This window comes from Equus przewalskii, chromosome 27 (genome assembly GCF_037783145.1).
Source record: "Equus przewalskii isolate Varuska chromosome 27, EquPr2, whole genome shotgun sequence".
Lineage (NCBI taxonomy): Eukaryota > Metazoa > Chordata > Mammalia > Perissodactyla > Equidae > Equus > Equus przewalskii.
In genome coordinates this window covers 27,241,092-27,262,241 of record NC_091857.1, presented here as the reverse complement: position 1 = coordinate 27,262,241, position 21,150 = coordinate 27,241,092, and the positions used below count along the sequence as shown (strand labels likewise).

Genomic DNA, 21,150 nt, shown 5'->3' with positions numbered 1-21,150 from the left:
GCTTAATAGATTCTTTTAGGAGACAAATTAAAACTGAATTTTCTTTCTTGTATTTGAGTATCTGAATCTTGACTGCATAAGGAGACCATGGCCCAACTTCAGTTTTGCTTCTATCCTACTGAGAAATTAGGAGAAATTTATTGAACCTCTCTGAAACATAATTTTTCTATGTATTGATTGACCAGAGGATTTTAAAGACCCATATAGCTCTAATACTTGAAGTTAGTTGCTTTAAAAAATGTTCACTATTGCCAAAGTATTATTTTAGGTATAAGTTAATAATTGAAGTTAAGAATCTGTCCTTCCATTAAAAAACAAAACAAAACAAAAAATTATGAGCTTATTTAGGGCATAAGCAGAGAATAATGCCTACTGAAAGAAAGGCTCATCAGAAAACGTGTAGAGAAATTCATTCTAGCAAAGACTTCTCATTAAAGTCCTACTCCAAGGGTTGCAGTTATTGTTTCCTAAATGAATAGCCTCCTGGGAAGCTTTTTAGGCTTCTGTTCCCTTTAAAGAAGCCCATTGGCATGAATACCAAAGATGATGTCTGTACTCCTTAATTCTGATCATGGGATCAAGACATGAGAAAGTCACACACATCACAGAAAAGGCAGGCTGAGTGCTTTGCCAATGAATCCACAATTTAATTAAGCTAAATTCATGGATATCAGGAATTGCGTGGATTATTTCAAAAAGAAAAAGAGTAAAAGTTTCAACTGATGGATTGTTAAGACTACTGAACACAGGTATTTGGAGAAATCCATTCTAATATGCTTGTGGAAAAAAGGACAAACTATTCTGAATAGTAACCTCTGATGTTGCTAATAATTTAAAGGAAAGGCAGAAAAAGTTTATGTAATTCCATTAGTAGGACAAAGGCACATTGTACACACGAATAATAAGGTGGAGGATGTTTGTAAATGTGATGACGTATAACTTTGAAGGTCAAACAAAAATGAATTCCTGGGGAAAGAAACTGAGTAACTTCTCTTAAGTGTATCAGAGTGATTAAGTACAATTAAGTACGTGAAGTTGTGATAAGGTGAACTTAAGCAATAACCTAGAGAGGTATTCTTGTATAAAATGGTGAGCAAGAAGAGGGAGCATCTGGACAATGACACATCCAGGTCTAAGAGTGCATATAACTTGGAGTCGAAACCATGACATTGTTACTCAGAGAATCTTCTCACTGTAACTCAGCTGAACTCACCTCTCCTGTCACCATGTCCTACAGCTGCTGCTCTGGAAACTTCTCCCGCTTCCTTGGGAGCTACCTGCAGAACCCAGGCATCTCTTGTGGCTTGTCCTACCCCAGCAACCTGGTCTACAGCACTGACGTCCGCTCTCCCAGCACCTGCTAACTGGGCTCCTCTCTCTACAGTGGCTATGGGGAGACCTGATGGGAGCCTGCCAGACGCAAGATGTCCTGTGTGGTGTCCAGCTGCTGCCAGAGATCCTGCTACCGCCCAAGGACCTCCAGTCTCTGCAGTCCCTGCCGGTCAACTTATGCTGGATCTCTGAGCTTTGGATCCAGCAGAGGCTGTTTCTTGGGCTATGGATTGAGAATTTCCTCCTCACTGGGATGTGGATCCAATGTCTTCAGAGCTCTGGGTTATGGAGTCTGTGGCTTCCCTTCCCTGGGCTATGGATCTAGATTCTCCAGCCCAGCCTACTTGCCTTCTAGAAGCTGCCAGCTTTCTTGTTATAGGCCAAGCTATAGATCAGCCTTCTGTAGATCAACTTGTTGAGTTTTCAGACCTTTTAAGCAAAATGTTTCAGCCTCTGCTTAGAGCTACTATCATAGGGCTTTTCAATAATCTTAGTTAACCCCTCTCACCACCAACTTTTCACCCCTTCTCTGGTATCAAGCACTGGCTTATGGACTACTTCTTTCAGATAGCGAAATTATTCAATGACCAAAATATAGAGTCCAATGTCTGTAATTTTGAAACAATTGATTCAGAATTACATAAATTCTTACAAAATGTATGGAAGTTCAGTTTTGCTTGACCTAATAAACTTATGCACTCTTGCATCTGATATGTTCTCATTGTTCTTTATTGGTTCTCCGAGTTCGATTTGTGATTTATCTTTGGGGCTACAGCCTTTTGGAGTACTTTCCTTAGGAAATGGGTTTGGATTTCCGAAGGAAATCCATTTCCCTAGGCAATGGTTTCTGACCTGGTGTGTAGGGAAACCACTGGGCACTTCCACTGCCTAAGAGCTAACAAATGTACATGTCGTCCACCATAAAAGCTGGTAGGAAGCTTAACAGTATTATTGAGAATACGCCCACAATGGAGTCAATATTCTCATTGTGTTTTCAATGGGAACATCTTATGCTGACAATCATGTTTGATTTTGAGTTTACGTTTTCAAAACAATATTGAATTAGAGTTTGTCCAGAAGATGTCAGCTAGGTGAAAAATACTAATTAAATCTATTATATAAGATATTTGAATAAATCCAATATATTGGCAAGAAAATATTAAGTGTTAGAAGTTGGAGGGCATTATGGTGTTCTTCAAATACACGGGAAAATGGGTCATTCAGTGTGTGTGTTTGTGCATGTGTGTGAGAGAGAGACAGATAGACAGAGTTTTAAAGTTTAAAATTGTGAGGAATGGAAAGAGTTATAGGAAGAAATATGTTGGCTTGTTAATAAAGAAATATATATTTGTGAATTATAAATTTATAGAATTATTATGACAAGGGTAATTTTTTTAAGTTATTAAGTCCCTTGACAAGTAGAAGATGAATCATCCATTTTTTAGTGACTTCTGCATTGAATTGGAGATAAGATTAGATTATTTTCAGTGTTCTGAATCTCGTGCTTTTATATTATTCAGTACTGAGAGAAGACACATTTTGTGTTTATTTTTAATTTGAGCAAGTTATTTGTCTCAGAGACTAAAGGTAGTGTCAGAATTCAGTTAAAATTTTCCATAACATATTTAGTAATAACTCTGCATGAATCAGTGGATAACTATCAAAGATTATCATTTACTCCAATCATGTGCTACGAGTGTTTATTGATTTATCTTCCTGGATCCCTTTTCCTCAAGTTTTTCTAAATGAATCTGAGAAAAGAGGGCCTCTTTTCTCTTATACTCAAGACAAGAAAGAGGTAAGCATGCAGGTGTGAGAACCAGGTCCTCTGTGTCCAGAAACCTGCCCACGAGATAGAAAACAGAGGAACAGGGAAGAGAGGCATAGAAGTTCCTGGCGACACAGGAGCCTCTGGTTCCCATCATATCTTAAGCCAGCTTTACTAGTCCTTCATGCGCTTTGCTTATATGAGCCAATAAAGTCTTCTTTTGGTTTAAAATAATTAAAATAAAATATCTGTCACTCATGTCCAACAAGTTATAGTTAATAAAAATGCGTTATCTACATGCAGAGTTACTCATTGACTTTGGTGTAAATAGGCATTTAAAATTTTTTAGTAAGACAAAAAGAGCCTATGAGTCTGAATTATTGCTATTAGCATTGAGAGTGGACTGCTAATTCTTCTTAAAATAATGTGGAATGAGTAAAATGTAAACTAAAGAAACCATTGGGAAAACGAATTCAAAGGGGTCATGGTAGCATGGCCAGTGAGAAAGTCTGGAGAATGCATTCAGCAAATCTAATAGAACTAGAAGCTTCTGACCTCAAGCAAGGAAGGCACCAGGTCCTACAAGGAGTGATGAGTAGAGACAACTGTTTAAAACAGAGAACAATCCCAAGATGGAAGGAAGGAGTATTCACTGACAAAGAATCTAGTTCTAGAACGACTAGGAGAATTTCCCCCTTTCTAATGGAATCTTTGAGATGAGAGGCTAAAAATTGAAACAAAGAAGCAAAGGGTAGAACAGGAAACGAATACATTAGAATACATTCAATATTTAAACTTTTACTAGTATTATGTCAAGATTTTGATTTCAGGGATCAGACAAGAGGAATACCCTTTGCATCCTTCATTCTCTGCATAGTAATCTTTTCTTACTATCTCATCACTGCTAATTTCCAACTGTTTTTTCATTTTTCTTCTCACCTCTCTTTGCTTTTCTTTATTCTCCCTTTGTCTCTGTCTCTGTCTCTCTCTGTGACTTTTCACCTCTGATGTATACTCTGTTCTTCTTTACATCCACACTCTAGTGTCCTGTTGAGTTTGGGCACCAGGTAACAGCAGGTTGATGACCAAGTTGGATGACGGTGACAGAGACTGTCAGAGAAGGCTGGGTTCTATAATTGAGCAAGAAAAAGCTGAGAGTGACATGGGGCACTTGCCCCTCAAGCTCTGTCAGTCTGCTCAGTCATAACTAAGCATCAACTTTCTGAATTCAGCTCACTAAATATGTCTTGAGCTTTAACTTTGCATTAGAGTTCTTTGGTGAAAAATACTGGCAGCTTAGAAAAGAGCAAGACATTTGCTATTAAAGGGTTAGTCCACATCTAATGAGAGCCTCAAATTTTCTCCCATTATCTCAGTGTGAACGGTGGGTGTGAAGGGAGCTTCAGGAAGAGGTAACCGCAGAAACAATGGCACAATTGGTTGGAAGAATACAGTGTGGAGTTTGGAGAGGAAAACTACAAGTTCTTTTTTTATTAAACTACAATAACTGGGCAACGAGAGGTAAGAGATTACATAATAATTAAATAAAATTATAATTAAAAGTGAGATTGTCCAACTCTACAGATCCAGAAATAGAGACAGAAGCTTGAGATGCTTGAGAAAGCCTGAGCTTTGGGTCAGGAGCGACAAGATGCCAATGTTAAAAAATAACCTTCCCATTTAATATGCGGGAATGGTTCTTTGGGCTTGTTTTATTCTTGGGTAGAAAAATTAAGGTGTTTATTTATGTGACTGGGGACTCATTCAGTTGCAATTAACAATTTAATAAAATGCTGGGATACACAGGGCGGAGTTCAGGGATGCAGACTATAATTTGAGAGGTACTGCACTCTAAATTAAGGCAATATGAGTTGTCATTCAAGTTCAAAATACTTTGTTCAGCTATTCAACAGGAAGTCACATGTCTTACCATGTCTTACATACTGCTGCTCTGGGAATTCCCCTTACTGTCCCCTTAGGAACCTTCTGATTTCCTAGTGTCCTGCTATGTCTGTTCTCATCCCATCAATTTGGTTTACTCTAATGTCTTATTCTTCAGAGGACACTCACTGTCAGGGTTGTGTAAGTGATTGTTTCCTTAAATGTTGGACCCTAGGCTCCAACTCACCTCACTCTGGCCCTGGTCCTGTATTGTATATACCCCTACTCTCCAATTACCCCCTATGTTGACTGATGCATGCCACCCAAGAATGGCTGCCTTCTCTAGCCCCCACCAAACTGCTGACATGTTGCCACTCCTGGGTTGTAGACCCTGTTTCTGCCACCCAACCTACTTTCTTCTGTAAATTGTATATCTCACCAAGCAGGCTGCATATATGGATTACTCATCAAACTGCTACATGATCAAATTTTTAGTGCAAAGAGTATACAAGCTTCTAGTGATATTGAACCTTCTCTACACAATACACTATTGTCAAATATGGGTATTCCATTATTGGATGGTGGTCTTTCCCTGGATCAATTGTACTTGTTTTAAGATACCCCTTATAACAGGATGAACAACCATCTACTTAGAGAAACGTAGCCTTTTTCCATTAACTCTTCCATTTGATTAATTCACTAAAAACTTCTTTAGTCTGAGTAATGTTTCAGTTCAAGGATTACCTTTGTAATGAAGTAGATTCTTATAAGCAAGTAGAAAAAAAACAGAGAAAAATGAGAGTTGTAGTGATTTAACTTACTGGCACCAAAATTGTGTACTCTATTATTTTTCATTAATGCATGTATTCTGGTGTATCTTTTGGATGTTCTGAGTTTCAAAGAAATATTTCTTGCGCTACCTCCGCAACTATCTGTGAGTCGATAATTATCTCAAAAAATGATTAATGAAAATTAACCATATGTTAAGAACATAAGTAGACTATTGATTGATAAGATGTGAGATAAGGTTTAAAATGGGCATTTCTGGAAGATTCATATAGGCACAGTAGAGTCTCTCAAAGTGACAACATATAGTTATCACTGATGTATGGGATCTCTTAACCTGCTAAGGGTTGATATGGAATTCCTGGTCTTAAGAGATATAAACAGATTAGATACAAAGTTTATATTTACCCAAGGAATATTGGACTAACCAAATTAGTCAGATTTGCTTTCTCCCCCCTTTCACAGTTTTTAAATATGCTTAAGCATATTGCGAATTTCCAAAAGGAGAAAAGAAGATTACAGTTACACACCCCCCCTTTCTCTGCAGTGGAGTTCACAGAGGCAGAGCATGATTTTTTCCAAATTCTTTAGGCCAGATAATATTGAAATTTTTATTCGAAATCAATTTTAGTTGAAATCTATACTCCACATAATAAGTTATTGCCCTTATTTCAGGGAATTTCTGCAAAGGGATAATACCTAAATTTGTCTTGGGTATACTCCCTGTCCGGCACTTTAACAGCAAAATAACCCCAGTCATGTAACTGAAGGAGAAGCTGTTACCACACTCATAATCATAAAAAGAAGTGAGTAGTGGCTGATTCGGTGTTTTTAACAGCTTACTCTTTCTGCTGGGCAAAGGACCACAGAGGTTAATATCTTGACTATAAAATTGATTCAGGGGACTTCACTTTCTGTGTCCTATGGATATTGCAAGGTGAAGAGGTATCATTGATTGCTCATCTTCTCCAGCTTATAAACCAAACTGGAAAAATGCTTTAGCTTCAATAATTTTGGGGTGATTTTTCATGGTCTATTATTGTACCAGGTAAAGCAGAAAAAAACAGTCAAACCACATTTAGTCCATCGTCCGGAGCTGCAGACTTCATTCTGAGAGAATGACGTGGAAATGTTCTCTTAGTCGATGGTCAACATGTGTAGAGGGAGGCCTTGGACCGGCAGCCTACATTTACTGGAGTCATGAGACGAAATTCTAATCAGCAAATTCTTCATTTTCAAATTCTAGACAGAAAAAGCGTATGGTTGTGAATTCTAAAATGACTTGCCTTTTACTTTCCTGCCTCGTATCTTTTGTCCTGTGGTTTAATACTTTGCCTGAAATATTCCCCTCCTTCCCTCCATTTTAATTCTATATTCTGAGGGATTTTAAATGCTAAAGAACTTACTAATGAAACTTCACTTCGTCTACATCACACCTTTGATCCCCAGCATTTTTTAAATTTTATATTGTAGCTTGACAAACACAAAAGGTAGGGTTGGGTAATGAAATATCTGGAGACAAACAGACTTAGTCTCACTTTCTGGCTTTGTAAAGTTTGTATTAAAATAATTTTTAACACTTCACTACATTTTTTATCTGAAAATTGAAAATAATAGTCAATTCATAAGGCTATTATGATAAATGTATATGAGCATTATGTAATATAGAGTGGAGCTTTTAGCGTTTGAATTTATTGAAGGTACTATGCGTCAGACATCTTTGTCCTTCTGATCACAGTCCTTTGATGTACGATGTAATTATCATACCTTCGGCAATTACTGTTCACCTGTTAATCTCCTTTTAGAGAGTAGGAGGAGCATAGAATAACCTTTGGTCTGCGTTACTGAGATTCCAAACTTATGCAAAGGGCATCACTATTTGAAGCATAAGCAAAACAACTGGTGCTCTTTCAAATATAGAGAAAAATAAATTTCGTTTTCCAAAGTTTACTTGTATCTAATTTAATATATTTTCTTGCCTAAATTTTCTCTGATTCTACATCATGTCAGAGTAAAACAGGCAAAAAAATGTGCAAACTTTCCTCAAAGGAGTCCTCGCTTGCTGAGCCACTGCTTTGGATAAACCCCTATAAATCACTGCAGCATATGATGAGAGCCACTGAAAAGTTAGAAAAACATGATATGAAAGCTAAGTGCCACCTAGCACCTATTAGCCCATCAGATCCTACTCTTGGGGGTAGCAGTATCAATCATTGCTTTATCATGACTCTCTTGGGAATGTCAAACAAAATTGCTTATTCATGGTCTTGAAACTCAAAATGAATGAGCACTGAAAGGTATTATCTTTGTCTGTTGAATGTTGAAGTCTTGCCAATATGAGTAGAGAATGAAGGCACATCACCTTCAAGCTGCCGAAACTCTGTTGAACTGATATTGTCCAAAGAGCTTCTGCTTGTTCACAGGCACATGATTCCTCAATGGCTGGGCCTCTTTGATAAGTCATTACTTGATTGTTGGCAGTAACTCCTTCTTCCCATAATGCAACTAGAGCTAGGATAGCTCCTCTCTAGTAGGTACAGAGTGGGAAAGGATCAAGCCCATTAAGAAGACAGAGGAGTCAGGGCTGTCCTATTAACTGACTGACATCCCAACCTGTGCCTGGGCTCCCACGCTGTCCTTCAGGTAACAGTATCACTTGGCCATCAGAATGTCACACTCTGGGTCCCCACTTTGGTTTCTCCACCTAGAGGATCTTCTGAGTTTTTGCCCTTCAGGATCATTCCTTAGAGTATTTAAGAATTTTTTTCTTTTACCTGTGCATATTGATGCGGGGTCGGTGAGCCGAGGAGTCGAAAGAAAGGTTTCTTAGGCTCTTAAGATCTGGCAGTAGTGCACTTTTATTTAGAGAATAGTATAGAATAGCATGGGGACAGGACCCATGGGCAGTCAGAGCTTCTGCTGCTGCCGTGGGGACACGACCCATGGGCAGTCAGAGCTGCTGTGTGGGGACAGGACCCACGGGCAGTCAGAGATGCTGCTGGCATGGGGAGCTGCTGCTGCCGCCGCTGGCATAGGGACGGGACCCATGGGCAGGCAGAGCTGCTGCCGGCATGTTGCTGCTGCCGCTTCTGCTGCCCCTGGCATGGGGAGCTGCTGCTGCTGCCGCTGCCAGCATGGGGACAGGACCCTTGGGCAGTCAGAGCTGCTGCGTGGGGACAGGACCCAGGGGCAGGAGGAGCCGCTGAGGGTTAGAGCTAAATTTAAGGCATAGGTATGTGAGTTATCTCTTTACAAGACAAAGGATATGTAAAAAAGTTAAAATGGTATCAGTGCCTGTAGGGTCCGGCCACTTGGCGGTCCCACAACTTTTAGATAAGAATCAAACCGGATTGAGTAAATGGCAGAAGTCACTGCTCAAATATCATCTTCAGCTAAAGACAAAGGAGGATTTTGGGGTGGGGGGTCAGTTACATGAGGTTGCCAGACAGTAAACAACTTAAGTTCTTGCCTTCCCCATTAAGAGTTTCCAGAGATAAGGCCATCCCCCCTTCCTCCTGGTACAGAGAGGGAGGCATGGAGAGTTCCTTCACAAATGCAGCTGTCTCTGATCAAAGGGCAAGCAAATTCCACTCCTCGGAGCCTGCTTCTCATTTGCAGTTTTAAAATTAACCAGCCTAAAATCCTCATCACATATGACACCTGAAGAAACACTATGTATATTGAATCTCAAGCTTGAGCACTTCTTGGCTATTTGTCTTGTACATATTGTAGGACCTCTCAAAAATTCAATCTCCTTTAATGTAAAAGAGAGATAATGATAGTATTTTTATCACAAGGTTACAATGAGGAGCAAATGATAAGATATGTGAGGCAACTAGAAGAGTTTCTTGAATATAGAAAGCATTCCATAAATATTTTAACTATTATTACACCACAAACATATGCAACTATGTTCAAAAAATAAATGCATATGGGTCCCTTAACCTAACTCTTTGGTTGGATGAGCCATAAACATCATGTTCTTTCATATAACCTAAAATTAAATATTTATCCTCTCAATTCCTAAACATTTTGAATATCCAGTAAGCTACACAGTAGTATATTCCATTCCCCCCTTAAACATCATAAATTTGCAAATGAACATGTTTTAATCAACTTCCTTTATAATGTTTTTTATCTTGAGTGTAAGCTAAGTCAGCATTTCCTTAATGCTTTTTCTATTCATGTTCCTCTTTTTTTTTTCCTGCTTTATTTCCCAAACCCCCCTGATACATAGTTGTATATCTTAGTTGCAGGTCCTTCTAGTTGTGGGTATTCATGTTCTTTTGAATGTTTCTTTTATACTTTGATTCTTCTGGACGGTCTTCTCTCATTGCCTTTAACTCTTGGCCTCCATTGGTGTCTGTCTGCTCTGCAAGCCACTACACTGCTATATCTATGTTAGCTGAGGACTTTTAGATGTAAAACCCACCCTCACATAATATGGAAATGTGACTATCTGTAACACTGCTCTGCCACTTTTTATTTGTTCAGCAATTTTCAATATGCTTGAAGAAAATAATTTAGTATTTGCTTTACTGCTTATAAACAGCCCCTAAGGGGCCATTAAAAATTTACACACTATAAATTTGATAGCAGATGACTTTTTAAAAAGTATTTGGGCTGAAATTTCCATCTTCTTAGCTAATATAATTTAAGTCCACTTACATGAGGCATATATTCATTCAACTGGTAAAGAGAGCCAAGAGAAATTATTTTTCTAGAAAACTCATTTGATTCTATGGAGTATCATGATCATGCAATGATATCTTTGTCTTTTATGCACCATTTATATCACACATATTAGTTGTTACTGAACGTAAGTATGTGCTTTATAATATGGCAAAGCGCATTAGGAATGACTGAGAAAAGAATTGCAATAAAATATAGTACTGTTAGTATGGAGGAAAGAAAAGAGTTATAGCTCAGCATCCTGTAGATGACCCTCTGAGTCACAAATTAAGCCGGCAATGATGACCAACTGTTCTGAGTATTCAACAATTATCTGACGTCTAAGGCAAAACTGAAAACTGGCTTTTAGCTATAAAATAAAAGTAAGCATATTTATGATGGTGTTAATCTATTTGATTGGAATCAGACAACACACAAAGGAGGTGTTCTTATGCAAATTGTAGTGTAGAAGGATACTGAAGTTGGCTGTCAAGAACATCACACTCACCCGGTGAGCACATAAGCACTCTAGGCCGTCAGGGAACATTCAGACACACTCTGACGTTGATAACAGATGAATTAGATATAGTAACATGTTACTCCTGCTGGGCTGGAAATGTCTCTTCCTGTTCTCTTATAGAAGTCCTAGTCTATCCACTCTTATCCTGTGGCTCCTCTTACCTCAGCTGCTACTTTGACTACCCACTGACCTCTGTTATCCCAGTCACCACCAAGACAGGTCTCTCTGCTGTGACTCTCAAGACAGCTGCTATAAGCCCACCAGCAGCCAGAAACCATTCTTTTCCAGAGATGATAAAGTCAATGTCTTCCAATCTTTCAATTGTAGATCTTGTGACTCCCCGAACCTGAATTATCATCCTAACTTCTACCTTGGAAATGACTTCTCTACTAGGGACGTTGTGTCAGCTTAATACAGATCAGCCTATAGTGTTGGCTTGTATAAATCCAGTTTAATGCCTCTTCATACTCCTACCCAAAGGCTGCTTTCTATTATACTCACTTACTAGAACCCTCTGCTTCAGGAACTGACTGACAACCAACTACTTCATTTCTCTCAGAGATACATGTCTGTCATCATTATACAGTGAAAGAATGGTCAAAGTTGGGAAACTATCTGTAATGCAAGCCCTGAGAGTTTTTCGGTTGTTTTTTTTTTTTTTTTTTTTTTTTTTTTTTGGTAACACCAGTGCCTGACTTAAGCTTTGATTGCTGAGTCATCCATTTCAAAGAGGCATCCAATTCAAAGACAGCTATCTCAAATAAACACATTGTCAGCCACAGGACTAGATAAAAAGCCAGGGCACCTCCCCTCCTGAGGCTTCTTTGTTTTAGAGATCTTGGTTGATTTCAATAACTAACCATTTGGGCCATTTGTTTTTTCTCTTCCCTGGCTTCAAATTCCAACTCTTGTGTTTCAAATTCACCAATAGTGAGCCTGTGAAACCCTAGGCCCCCACCCTCAACTCTAACAAAAGCAGAACCCCAGGGGGCTCTCTCTCTGTGTCTCTGTCTCCCTCTCCCCACAGCTTCACTGTGGGGCTTCAGATGAGCTGTGTAATTTCCAGGTCTTGTAGAATAAACCTTTACTTTTTCAAAGTTTCCTGATGGTTATTGCTGAAGGGCGTCTTGCAATCATAAGAACTGCCAGGGCTGGTCCAACCACAACACTGGTTATTGATAGACTGAGACGGGTCAAAACATTATCTTAGAGTTTTATGTCAGATATTGAGAAGTACATATAAGAAAAATTATGAGGTTATTCCATATGTTTTATTCTCCTAAAATGTGGCAGATATGTTTTTATTTAATAAACTAACCTTGTGTAGAGTTTGAACACATTAACGTTTTTTCTTGATCTTTTTAGTGTTATTGGCTTACTGGGGTTGCTTTTTTTTAATATGACAAATTCCTATTTTTAAGCTTTGATTGTTGATTTTGTAAGAAGCAATATGTAAAATGAGATTAAGGACACAGCGTTTGTATAAGCAGGAAGATCCTATAGCCTAAAATGACTTCTAATCAGAGAATGACTATTTTCTGTGTAAAACATAAACAGAATTCAAAGTAATTCACAAGCTGTAAATGCAAAGGGCCTAAGATTTTATTCATCTTTGTATAGTAACTAAGGAGTCTTAAGGAAGAGTGAAAGTGATTGGATTTTATTGCCTATAACACAATTTAAAGTCACTTATCTTCTCTTGACATATTTCTGTTCTTTTTTGGGGCGGGGGGGGGGGGGGGGGGGTCAGGGTTGCTAGGAAGATTAGCCCTGAGATAACATCTGTTGCCAATCTTCCTCTTTTTGATTGGGGAAAATTTGCCCTGGGCTAGCATCCATGCCAACCTTCCTCTATTTTGTATATGGGACACCTCGACAGCATGGCTTAATGTGTGTAGGTCTGTAACGTGGGCTCTGAACCTACAAGTCCCAGGCTGCCAAAGCAGAGCACACAAATTTAACTACTATGCCCTGGGGCCAGCCCCTCTATTCATTTTTCATAGACAGATGAAGGTGTACCTCCTTTGGATGGGCCATTTCTTGGTCCCCTCCTCCTCCTCTCCACCCACAACAGTGCCTTGCGCATCAATGCATGCTTGTTGAATTGCCTTGAAATGAATCTCTCTAGCTTTTAAATTCCATGTTAATATATTCAAAAAATTAAACAAGATGATTCAGTTTAGCAAGCATTTATTTAGCACCTACTATGTACCAGACACTGTTGAAATTGTGATCTTTTTCAAAGTAAAGAAACAAAAATGAGACAAAACAAAACAAAATAAATATGTACATATGTATAGTCTCTGGTAGTGAGATGCTTAAAATCCAGGGCAACATCTATCTAACTTGACCTCCCTCCAACACTGTATAATTTTGTCTGCTTTCCCATATTTTTAACACATTTTTAACTTGATTTTTTTACACTCATAATTTTCTCTTTACTTCACTGGCTATTCCTTCCCAGGCTTTTGTGGGCTCCTCTTTGCCAATTCCTGAAATGCAAGATTTTCTCACAGTGCCACCCTAGAGAAGGCTCCCTTCTCATCTCATCCTACACATGTTCCTGGGCTTTAATAGTCATTTTTATGAGAGGCAACCAAACACTGTTGTTAAGAATATAGGCTATTGAATCATACTGCCAGGGTCTAACCCCTGGACCCACCCTTACTCCTATGTGACTTTTCAATCCATTCTTCACATTGCAGTCAAAGTCATTTCTGTAGGAGGAAAATTTGATCAGTTATATCCATATTTATAACTTATCAATGCCTTTTAATTTCTGCAGATTCACAGTCCCTTATCTAAGCCAATGGAGACAGATAAATTTTGGAATTCAGAGTTTTTCAGATTTTAGAAAGATAATAGAACGGATAAACTGCATATTATATAATATCCCAGGTAGTATCTGGGACAACACCCCATAATCAAATATATTTATTTATTTATGAGGCAAAACATAAGATATCCACACTAATAAAAAGAAGAAAACAAAACTATGCATAGTTTCCATTAATTTGAGCCATGTGATTCCATGTAAAGAGGATAGATCATGTTGTCTTTCACCACCAAATTATTTCTAAAAAAAGTTTGATTTTCAGAGACTTTTAGACCTTTGAAGAATGTCCAAACCCCTCCCATGACTTGCAGAGCTCCTTGCAGTCTGGCTCCTGTCTGTCTCCAGCCTCATCTTTCATCTCTTCTCTTCTGACATTCTTTGCTGATGCTGAGCTTCTTGAAACAAAGCCCCTTTGCCTGACTAGCTCCTCCTCTGCCGTTGCCCTTAAGCTGAGCTGAAGCTATCTGATATCTTTTGAAGATAAAATTAGGACATAAAGACACCAGGTGTGAGATAATTGGGGGTCAGATCATAGGATGACATGCGTAAAATACTTAGGAAATTGAATTCGAGTTTGTAAAGGCTGACATAGACTTTTAGAGAAACCATTCAGAGAAATGCACAGGGAAAAGAGTTGAGATAGGTGAGACAAGGCCATGGGGGGCATACTGAAGACCGCCTGCAGTAAAAAAAGGCAAAACAGCTGAGTTACAGCAAGATAGGAAAATGAAGGATTCTAATATATTTTTGAGATAAAAAATAGCAAGACATGCTGACCTGAGATTGGAGATGGGAAGTAAGGAAGAGCGAGGTCATAGATGTCTCCCAGGGATCGCATTTTCAGAACTGCATAGATGTTATAGGTATACTATAATGAAAATAGGATGCAAAGAAACAGAAGCAGGTCTGGGCCAGGAGACTGTTCATGAGGGCAGTTGAGTCTCTGCTAGGTTCACTGTTTTTGTGAAACATTTAAGGGAATATGCATATCAAGGAAATGTTCAAAGTCCTCAAGACAAGATAAAAAAGAAGATATTTAGGTGATGATAAAACCATCAGTTTCCTAGTTTATGCATTAAGTAAGTATTTATGGAGCAACCACTATATAACTTTGACTATTCTTGAGCTGAAGATTCAGTGTTGAACAAGAAAGAGCATACTTCCCGCCTTCCCCGCCCATTAGAGCTAACAGTCAGAGAAGTGCCACTCAAAGAGTGGGTCACAGAACAGGTTAAATCAGGGAGGTTACCAAACCTATGACTTTGTTAAGCTGATGTTTTAAATCATGTAAGACTTCTAATGAAGGAAGCAATTCATTGATTTACTTGTTGATATATGTTATTTCTCTCCTGGCAGATGGTAACAAACTGTCACGGACTTGCTTCAGTTGCACTATTCTAGGCTAGAGGACAGTCTGCAAAATAAATACATTACAAAAATGATAGAATTAAGTACAATGTTGATAGAAATCATCAAAGGCCAGCCTAATTTATCCCGGGATATGTTGGTTAGAAAGTGAGGACAGGCCTAATTATTTTAATTATCCAGATACAGAAAGAATATTCAGGGCAGAGAAAATAGCATGTCCTTGTGGTAGGAAAAACATTTCAGATATTTTCATTGTGGAACAAAGGCAGTGTGTTTGTGAGAAAGGGAAAGAGTACGCTGTGAAGAGGTGGTTGAAGACATGGGCAGGGACGCGATTGTGCTGCCCTCCAGATTGTGTAGAGGTTTTGTGTTTTATCATACGTGTGTTACAAGACGATGAAAAAGTTTTTATCAGGAGAGTGACATGACCAGTTTTTAGTTTTAAGAAGACCATCAGACAGGGATGGAGAGAAAAGTTTGAAGGACACAATTTTTGAAAATGAGAGGCCGTGTTGAAAATTTTTCAACAGTTCTGCCAAGAAAGAAGCTACTTGGAACTAGAGCAGTGGTTCTCCACCAGTGCTTCTTTCTCCCCCACGCAATTTCTGGAAATATTTTTAATTGCCATAATGGGGGGGAGGCATGTGTCACTGGCATCTAGTGGATAGACGCTAAGGATACTGACAAATATCTTACAATGCACAGGATACTCCTCACAACAAAGACTTATCCAGTCCAAAATGTTAATGATGATGAGGTTGAGAAATCCTAGACTAGGTAGATTTACAATAAATTTGGAAGATGGAATGGGTCATACTCAGGATGGATTGCATATGTTAGCAACATTCCAAGGTTTCTGAGTTAAACAACTAGGTGGGTGGAAATGTTGCATACTCAGATGAGAAAAAAATATATTTTTTCGCCCTAAGGAAAAGCAAAAGTTCAATTTCGTTCACATAAAAGCTTGATCCCCTTATGAAACCTCCAAATGGCAATGGCTAGTAGGTAGTTAGATATATGGGTCTAGAATTACAAAAGTAAAAATATCTGTGTACTGGAAATATACATCTGAGTGTCATAGAATACAGGTAGTATTTTAAGCCATGAAGGGGAAGTGCTTCCCCTATAGAAAGACTACCTTGCCGGACCAGGATCAAGCCTCAAGAAACATATCCAAGAACCCAACTGAGGGTAACAGACAATTAGGTGGGTGAAAGTTACATAGAAAACCAGGAGCATGTTGTAGTGGAAGTACATAGATGAACATGTTTCAAGATCAAGGGCACAGTCACCTGCGTTAAGTGTCATTAACTGTTTGACACCCTAAAATGTCCATTGCATCTGACAGCATCAAGTCACTGCTAACCATGTCAGTGAAATTCCAGAAGATTGTTAAACCAAAAAGAAACAGAGTGGTTATTGAAAAAAGAATAAGTGAGTTAGTTGGCAAACTGATTGCAGAACTCTTTAGAGAATTCTCTCTTTAAAAATAAGAAGAACATGTAATCTTGGAGGTGATGCTGCTATTTAAAATTTTTGGATTGTGGAAGGTTGTTTGTATGTTTGTCAGGCTGAGAAAACAGAACCATTAGAATGTATGAGGATGTAGCAGTTGGAAAAAGAAAGAAAGAATAATAAATTAAGGCCACAACGGTAGTCTTGCTTGGGGTGAGTGTGGGAGACAGAGATCTAAGGTCACTTCAAGCACTGATCTGGTTATGATTAACTTGGGGATTACATCTAAGTATGAAAGAGATATTATATTTACTTAATATTTTATTAAAGATAATTTTTAAAAGAAAAAAAGAAAAAGCAATTAGTTCATATGCACATATTTATTTTGGATGAATGTAAAAATAAAAAGTGGATGATTTGATATATTCTTTCATTTCATAAATAATTTGAAGCACCCACTCTGTGACAGGCACTCAGCCAAAGAAAATTAAGCCTTGTTGCTGATTCTGAGGAACTTCTGAGTACTTGACTCTTTCCACACATAGGACTATCCTGCAAGTTCAAACGACTGAAATCTTAGTCTGCACAGCTCAGTTCAAGATGTCTCTTCCAATTCCTCCACAGGGGGTGTGTGTGTGTGTGTGTGTGTTCACTCAAATAGACAGCTTATAAAATGCTAAGATCCTTATGGCAGAATAGTTAAAGCTTAGATGAGATGAACACCTGTCGGATACAAAGAATTTGACTTTGGCTTTGAGGGATAAGATGGATTTGGGGGAGTGAGCAATACCTTAGGTAGACATTTGTGAGCAAAACAATGGGCGGACTATTTCATTGGTGCCGGATAAGCAAATACTATAGGAGATTAGAAAAAACCATCATCTGCGAGACAAAGAGAAAAGATCAAATTACATACATAGCTTTTTGCTTTTCAATTTCTAAAAGATGCTTTAAGGCAGAAGTTGGATATTATATATAAATGAAAAAAAAGACATCTCTAATTCCAGGACTTTTCTTTATACCATTGATTTTTTTTATAGTGATGAGGATAATTTTAACTACTTAATATGAAGGTAAATTTTATGCTGCTTTGTCTTTCTAGAATGATGAGCAAAAGAGAACTCAGCAGGGAGTGAAGTGAATCACTCTCTGAGGTGTCTCATTTCTCACTCCCAACTGAGTTGGCAAAGGTTAGCACACGATTAAAATTCAAGTTTTTGCAAATGTATTTCATTGGTAGTCAACTCGTTCAAGCTATACCAGTTTTTAGCAATTATTCTCAGTGATAGTCTAAGTATTTGCCAAAGAATTCTCTGCCTCACATGGAAAAAGACGAATGCAATAACTCCATACTGGAGAAAACATGAGTTGCTTAAGGATGATAATCTAAATGAGAAGACAAATAGTAGATAGTTTCAAACAACCATCTCCATGATAACTTTGAGTACGAAAAAAAAATCTAAAAGAATTAAGAAGCTGTTCCTTCAGTGGCCGGATCTGGGGACTTCATAAAAGAATACATAGGCAGAAACATCGGATAAAATGCAAATGTTATCATATTGAAATGTTATTTTTTCCCCTGGGAATTCATTGTTCCTGTGATTCTGGGAGCAAAAGAAGACGAGCTTCTCAAGTTGTCAGCATAGCATTGTGGTTCCTGCTGGCTTTGGAGATAGACCCATCGGGGTTACTAACTTGGTGATAATTCCTCTCTCATAAGGTTGTTGCAAGGATTAAACGATACCACAATTTTCAATGTTTTACATATGGTAAATGCTCAATAAAACATACGTAAATATTTGGGAGGGAGGTGCTGATGACTGTTAGGAGTACATTGCTGGTAACAATTTACACACTCATGATCAAAATCCCCAGAGTCAAGCTCAGTGAACAAGAGAGGACACCATCTACATCATGACCAACATCTTTAAAGGCAAACCACACCTTATTTCTGAAAATTAAAAAAAGAGAGAAGCGGAGTGGCTTCTATAAACGAGAATAATTAAACAGCAGTTAAGAACACATGAATGTGTTCTGTTATAATTATAGCTGAGGTTAATTAGCTATTTTCACGATAAGACATGCGTAAGAATGAGGAGGGTTTGCATCACATCCAGCGTAGAGAGGATATATAAATATGTGGCTGGGAAAAACCAGGGATATCAGAGCACCTTCTCACTACAACTCAGCTAAACTCACATCTCCTGTCACCATGTCCTACAGCTGCTGCTCTGGAAACTTCTCCTCCTGCTCCCTTGGGAGCTACCTGCGCTACCCAGGCTCCTCCTGTGGCTCTTCCTACCCCAGCAACCTGGTCTACAGCACTGACCTCTGCTCTCCCAGCACCTGCCAACTGGGCTCCTCTCTCTACAGTGGCTGTGGGGAGACCTGCTGTGAGCCCACAAGATACCAGACATCCTGTGTGGTGTCCAGCCCCTGCCAGAGGTCCTGCTACCGTCCAAGGATCTCCACAGTCTGCAGTCCCTGCCGGTCAACTTATGCCAGGTCTCTGGGCTTTGGGTCCAGCAGCTGCTGCTCCCTGGGCTATGGATCTAGAATTTCCTATTCGCGGGGCTGTGGATCCCGTGGCTTTAGACCCCTGAGTTGTGGAGTCTGTGGCTTCCCTTCCTTGGGCTATAGATCCAGATTCTGCCACCCAACCTTCTTGGCTTCCAGGAGCTGCCAAACGTCTTGTTTCCGGCCAACCTGTAGATCTGGCTTCTACTACTGATCAACTTGCTAACGGTTCAAGACTGTGATTTCACAGTTATCTTCCTCAAATTCAATCTCCGCTACTATCTGGCTATAGTCTATACTCTACTACCTAGAAGAGTGATAATTAAAGAAAAATTTTATGAATATTAAAATCATTTATCTCATAGAATACTCATTCTGTTTTCCTTCTGTTTTCTTCTATTTTCTTCCTTACTTCTCAAGTTAAAAATGGAGCAAGAGGTACTTTTTCCTTTCAAATAAACTCATTTAACTTGATATCAAATCACATCTTGCTGTTAATTTAAAAAAAAAAAGAAAGATGTCTGTTGGGAATTCCAATCCAACTGTTCTTTGTCTAAAAAGAAATATTTAATTTAAGCAGTAGGTTCCCTGGTAGGTAGAATTCTCTGACAACACAGAGTTAGTTCCCTGGAATTTTTGGCAAGTGGAATTAGAGCTCGGGCAGGAAACTTTCCTAAACTCATCCGTGCATGGTCATTTTAGCCTTATCAGGATGCCTTACTTTGATTAAACCACTAATGGGTCTGATCCAAGAAGAAAAGTCCCAGGGACAGCAATGATACTTCAGCAAGTACTACCTTGACTGTTTTAGGTGAGGATATTGTCAAAATATTTTTCATGAACCCTTTTCACAGACTTAAGCAAGCCATAATAATGGAATTTAGAGGTCATGGTATTAACTGACTACAATAACTGGTGCAAAGAAGCAAACATATTAAGTATGAATAAAATTAAAAGTGTATGCATTTTATTATAATAAAAGGAATACATTTTCTAAGAGTTATTTCTTTTTTTTTTTTTTAAAGATTTTATTTTTCACTTATTCTCCCCAAAGCCCCCCAGTACATAGTTGTATATTCTTCGTTGTGGGTCCTTCTAGTTGTGGCATGTGGGACGCCGCCCCAGCGTGGTTCGATGAGAGGTGCCATGTCCGCGCCCAGGATTCAAACCAACGAAACACTGGGCCGCCTGCAGCGGAGCGCGCAAACTTAACCACTCGGCCACGGGGCCAGCCCCTAAGAGTTATTTCTTAATTTGGTGCTTCACTGTCTCCTCCTTCTATTTGGTCACTATAAGGCCATCTGTTTTCATAGAAGTCACCTGAGAACTGGAGACATGGCAGTTTCATGAGTAAGTAATACTAACTGAGAGGGAGTTTTTACCTCTTGGTACCTTGGGCTTATATCAGGATGTCATAGTTAGATAGTTTACTCAATTCTCTTGTTTTGGGAAATGTAGTCATCTATACTTGAAAATACCTAAGTGAGAAGAAAAATATGTAAATAGATGTGGGTTGCCCATTGTTCATTACCCTCACAAGTGTTTTCCTCCTCTCTCTTCTTTCCACAAGAACAGGGTTTTGTTTGTGGATCCCTTCTTATCTACACAGTCAGTTCTTTACATTAACATGGATATACCCCAGGTTTCAGCATAGAATCTGGCTATTTAAAGGCACCTTAATTGCTACTGAAAATGATTGGTTCAGGATGGAGCATGTGATCTGACTTAAACCAATGAGAAACAAGGAGTAACATGGAGAGGTACTTCTGGTAAAGTTTTTCTTGTGGCGTTTTTTGAAGCAACCATCACTTCTTTGTCATACCGTATGTGGAATGCTGCATCCATCTGCCATATGGCCTGCAAATTAAACCATCATGTGGAAGAGGGCAAAACTAGGAGAGATGTTGGGGAACAGAGTCTGGACCATCTTATTTTTGGACTTCGGTAGGTGTGCGCCAATAAATTTTCTTATTGCTTAAGTCATGTTGCAATACAATTTCTGTTACTTGTAGCTAA

General features: G+C 38.8%; 1 protein-coding gene, 1 long non-coding RNA gene and 1 pseudogene across 3 annotated transcripts in view; 2 read left to right on the top strand and 1 right to left on the bottom strand.

The window, feature by feature from the left end:
• Positions 1 to 1,104: 1,104 nt before the first annotated feature.
• LOC103562427 (keratin-associated protein 13-2-like) lies at positions 1,105 to 1,888 on the top strand (annotated as a pseudogene).
• Positions 1,889 to 3,886: 1,998 nt separating this feature from the next.
• The window catches only part of LOC139079791 (uncharacterized), a 92,544-nt gene continuing 75,280 nt past the window's right edge, over positions 3,887 to 21,150 (bottom strand). Inside the window, exons 4-5 of one of the 2 annotated variants that reach the window (XR_011533726.1) lie at positions 6,844 to 7,009; positions 3,887 to 4,230 (exon numbers count right to left, since the gene is read on the bottom strand). This is a non-coding gene — a long non-coding RNA (uncharacterized lncRNA). Of the gene's footprint in view, positions 4,231 to 5,702; positions 7,010 to 21,150 lie in introns of those variants that run through there. The other variant, XR_011533725.1, reaches the window with a different exon arrangement.
• On the top strand, positions 18,779 to 19,501 carry LOC103562426 (keratin-associated protein 13-1-like). Its single transcript, XM_008537469.2, has one exon. It carries the CDS (start codon positions 18,830 to 18,832, stop codon positions 19,346 to 19,348), a length of 519 nt encoding a protein of 172 aa, XP_008535691.2. The 5' UTR covers positions 18,779 to 18,829; the 3' UTR covers positions 19,349 to 19,501.

Excerpts from the sequence above, each read along its gene's own strand:
- LOC103562426 (XM_008537469.2), top strand. The coding sequence starts at position 18,830 with ATGTCCTACAGCTGCTGCTCTGGAAACTTCTCCTCCTGCTCCCTTGGG.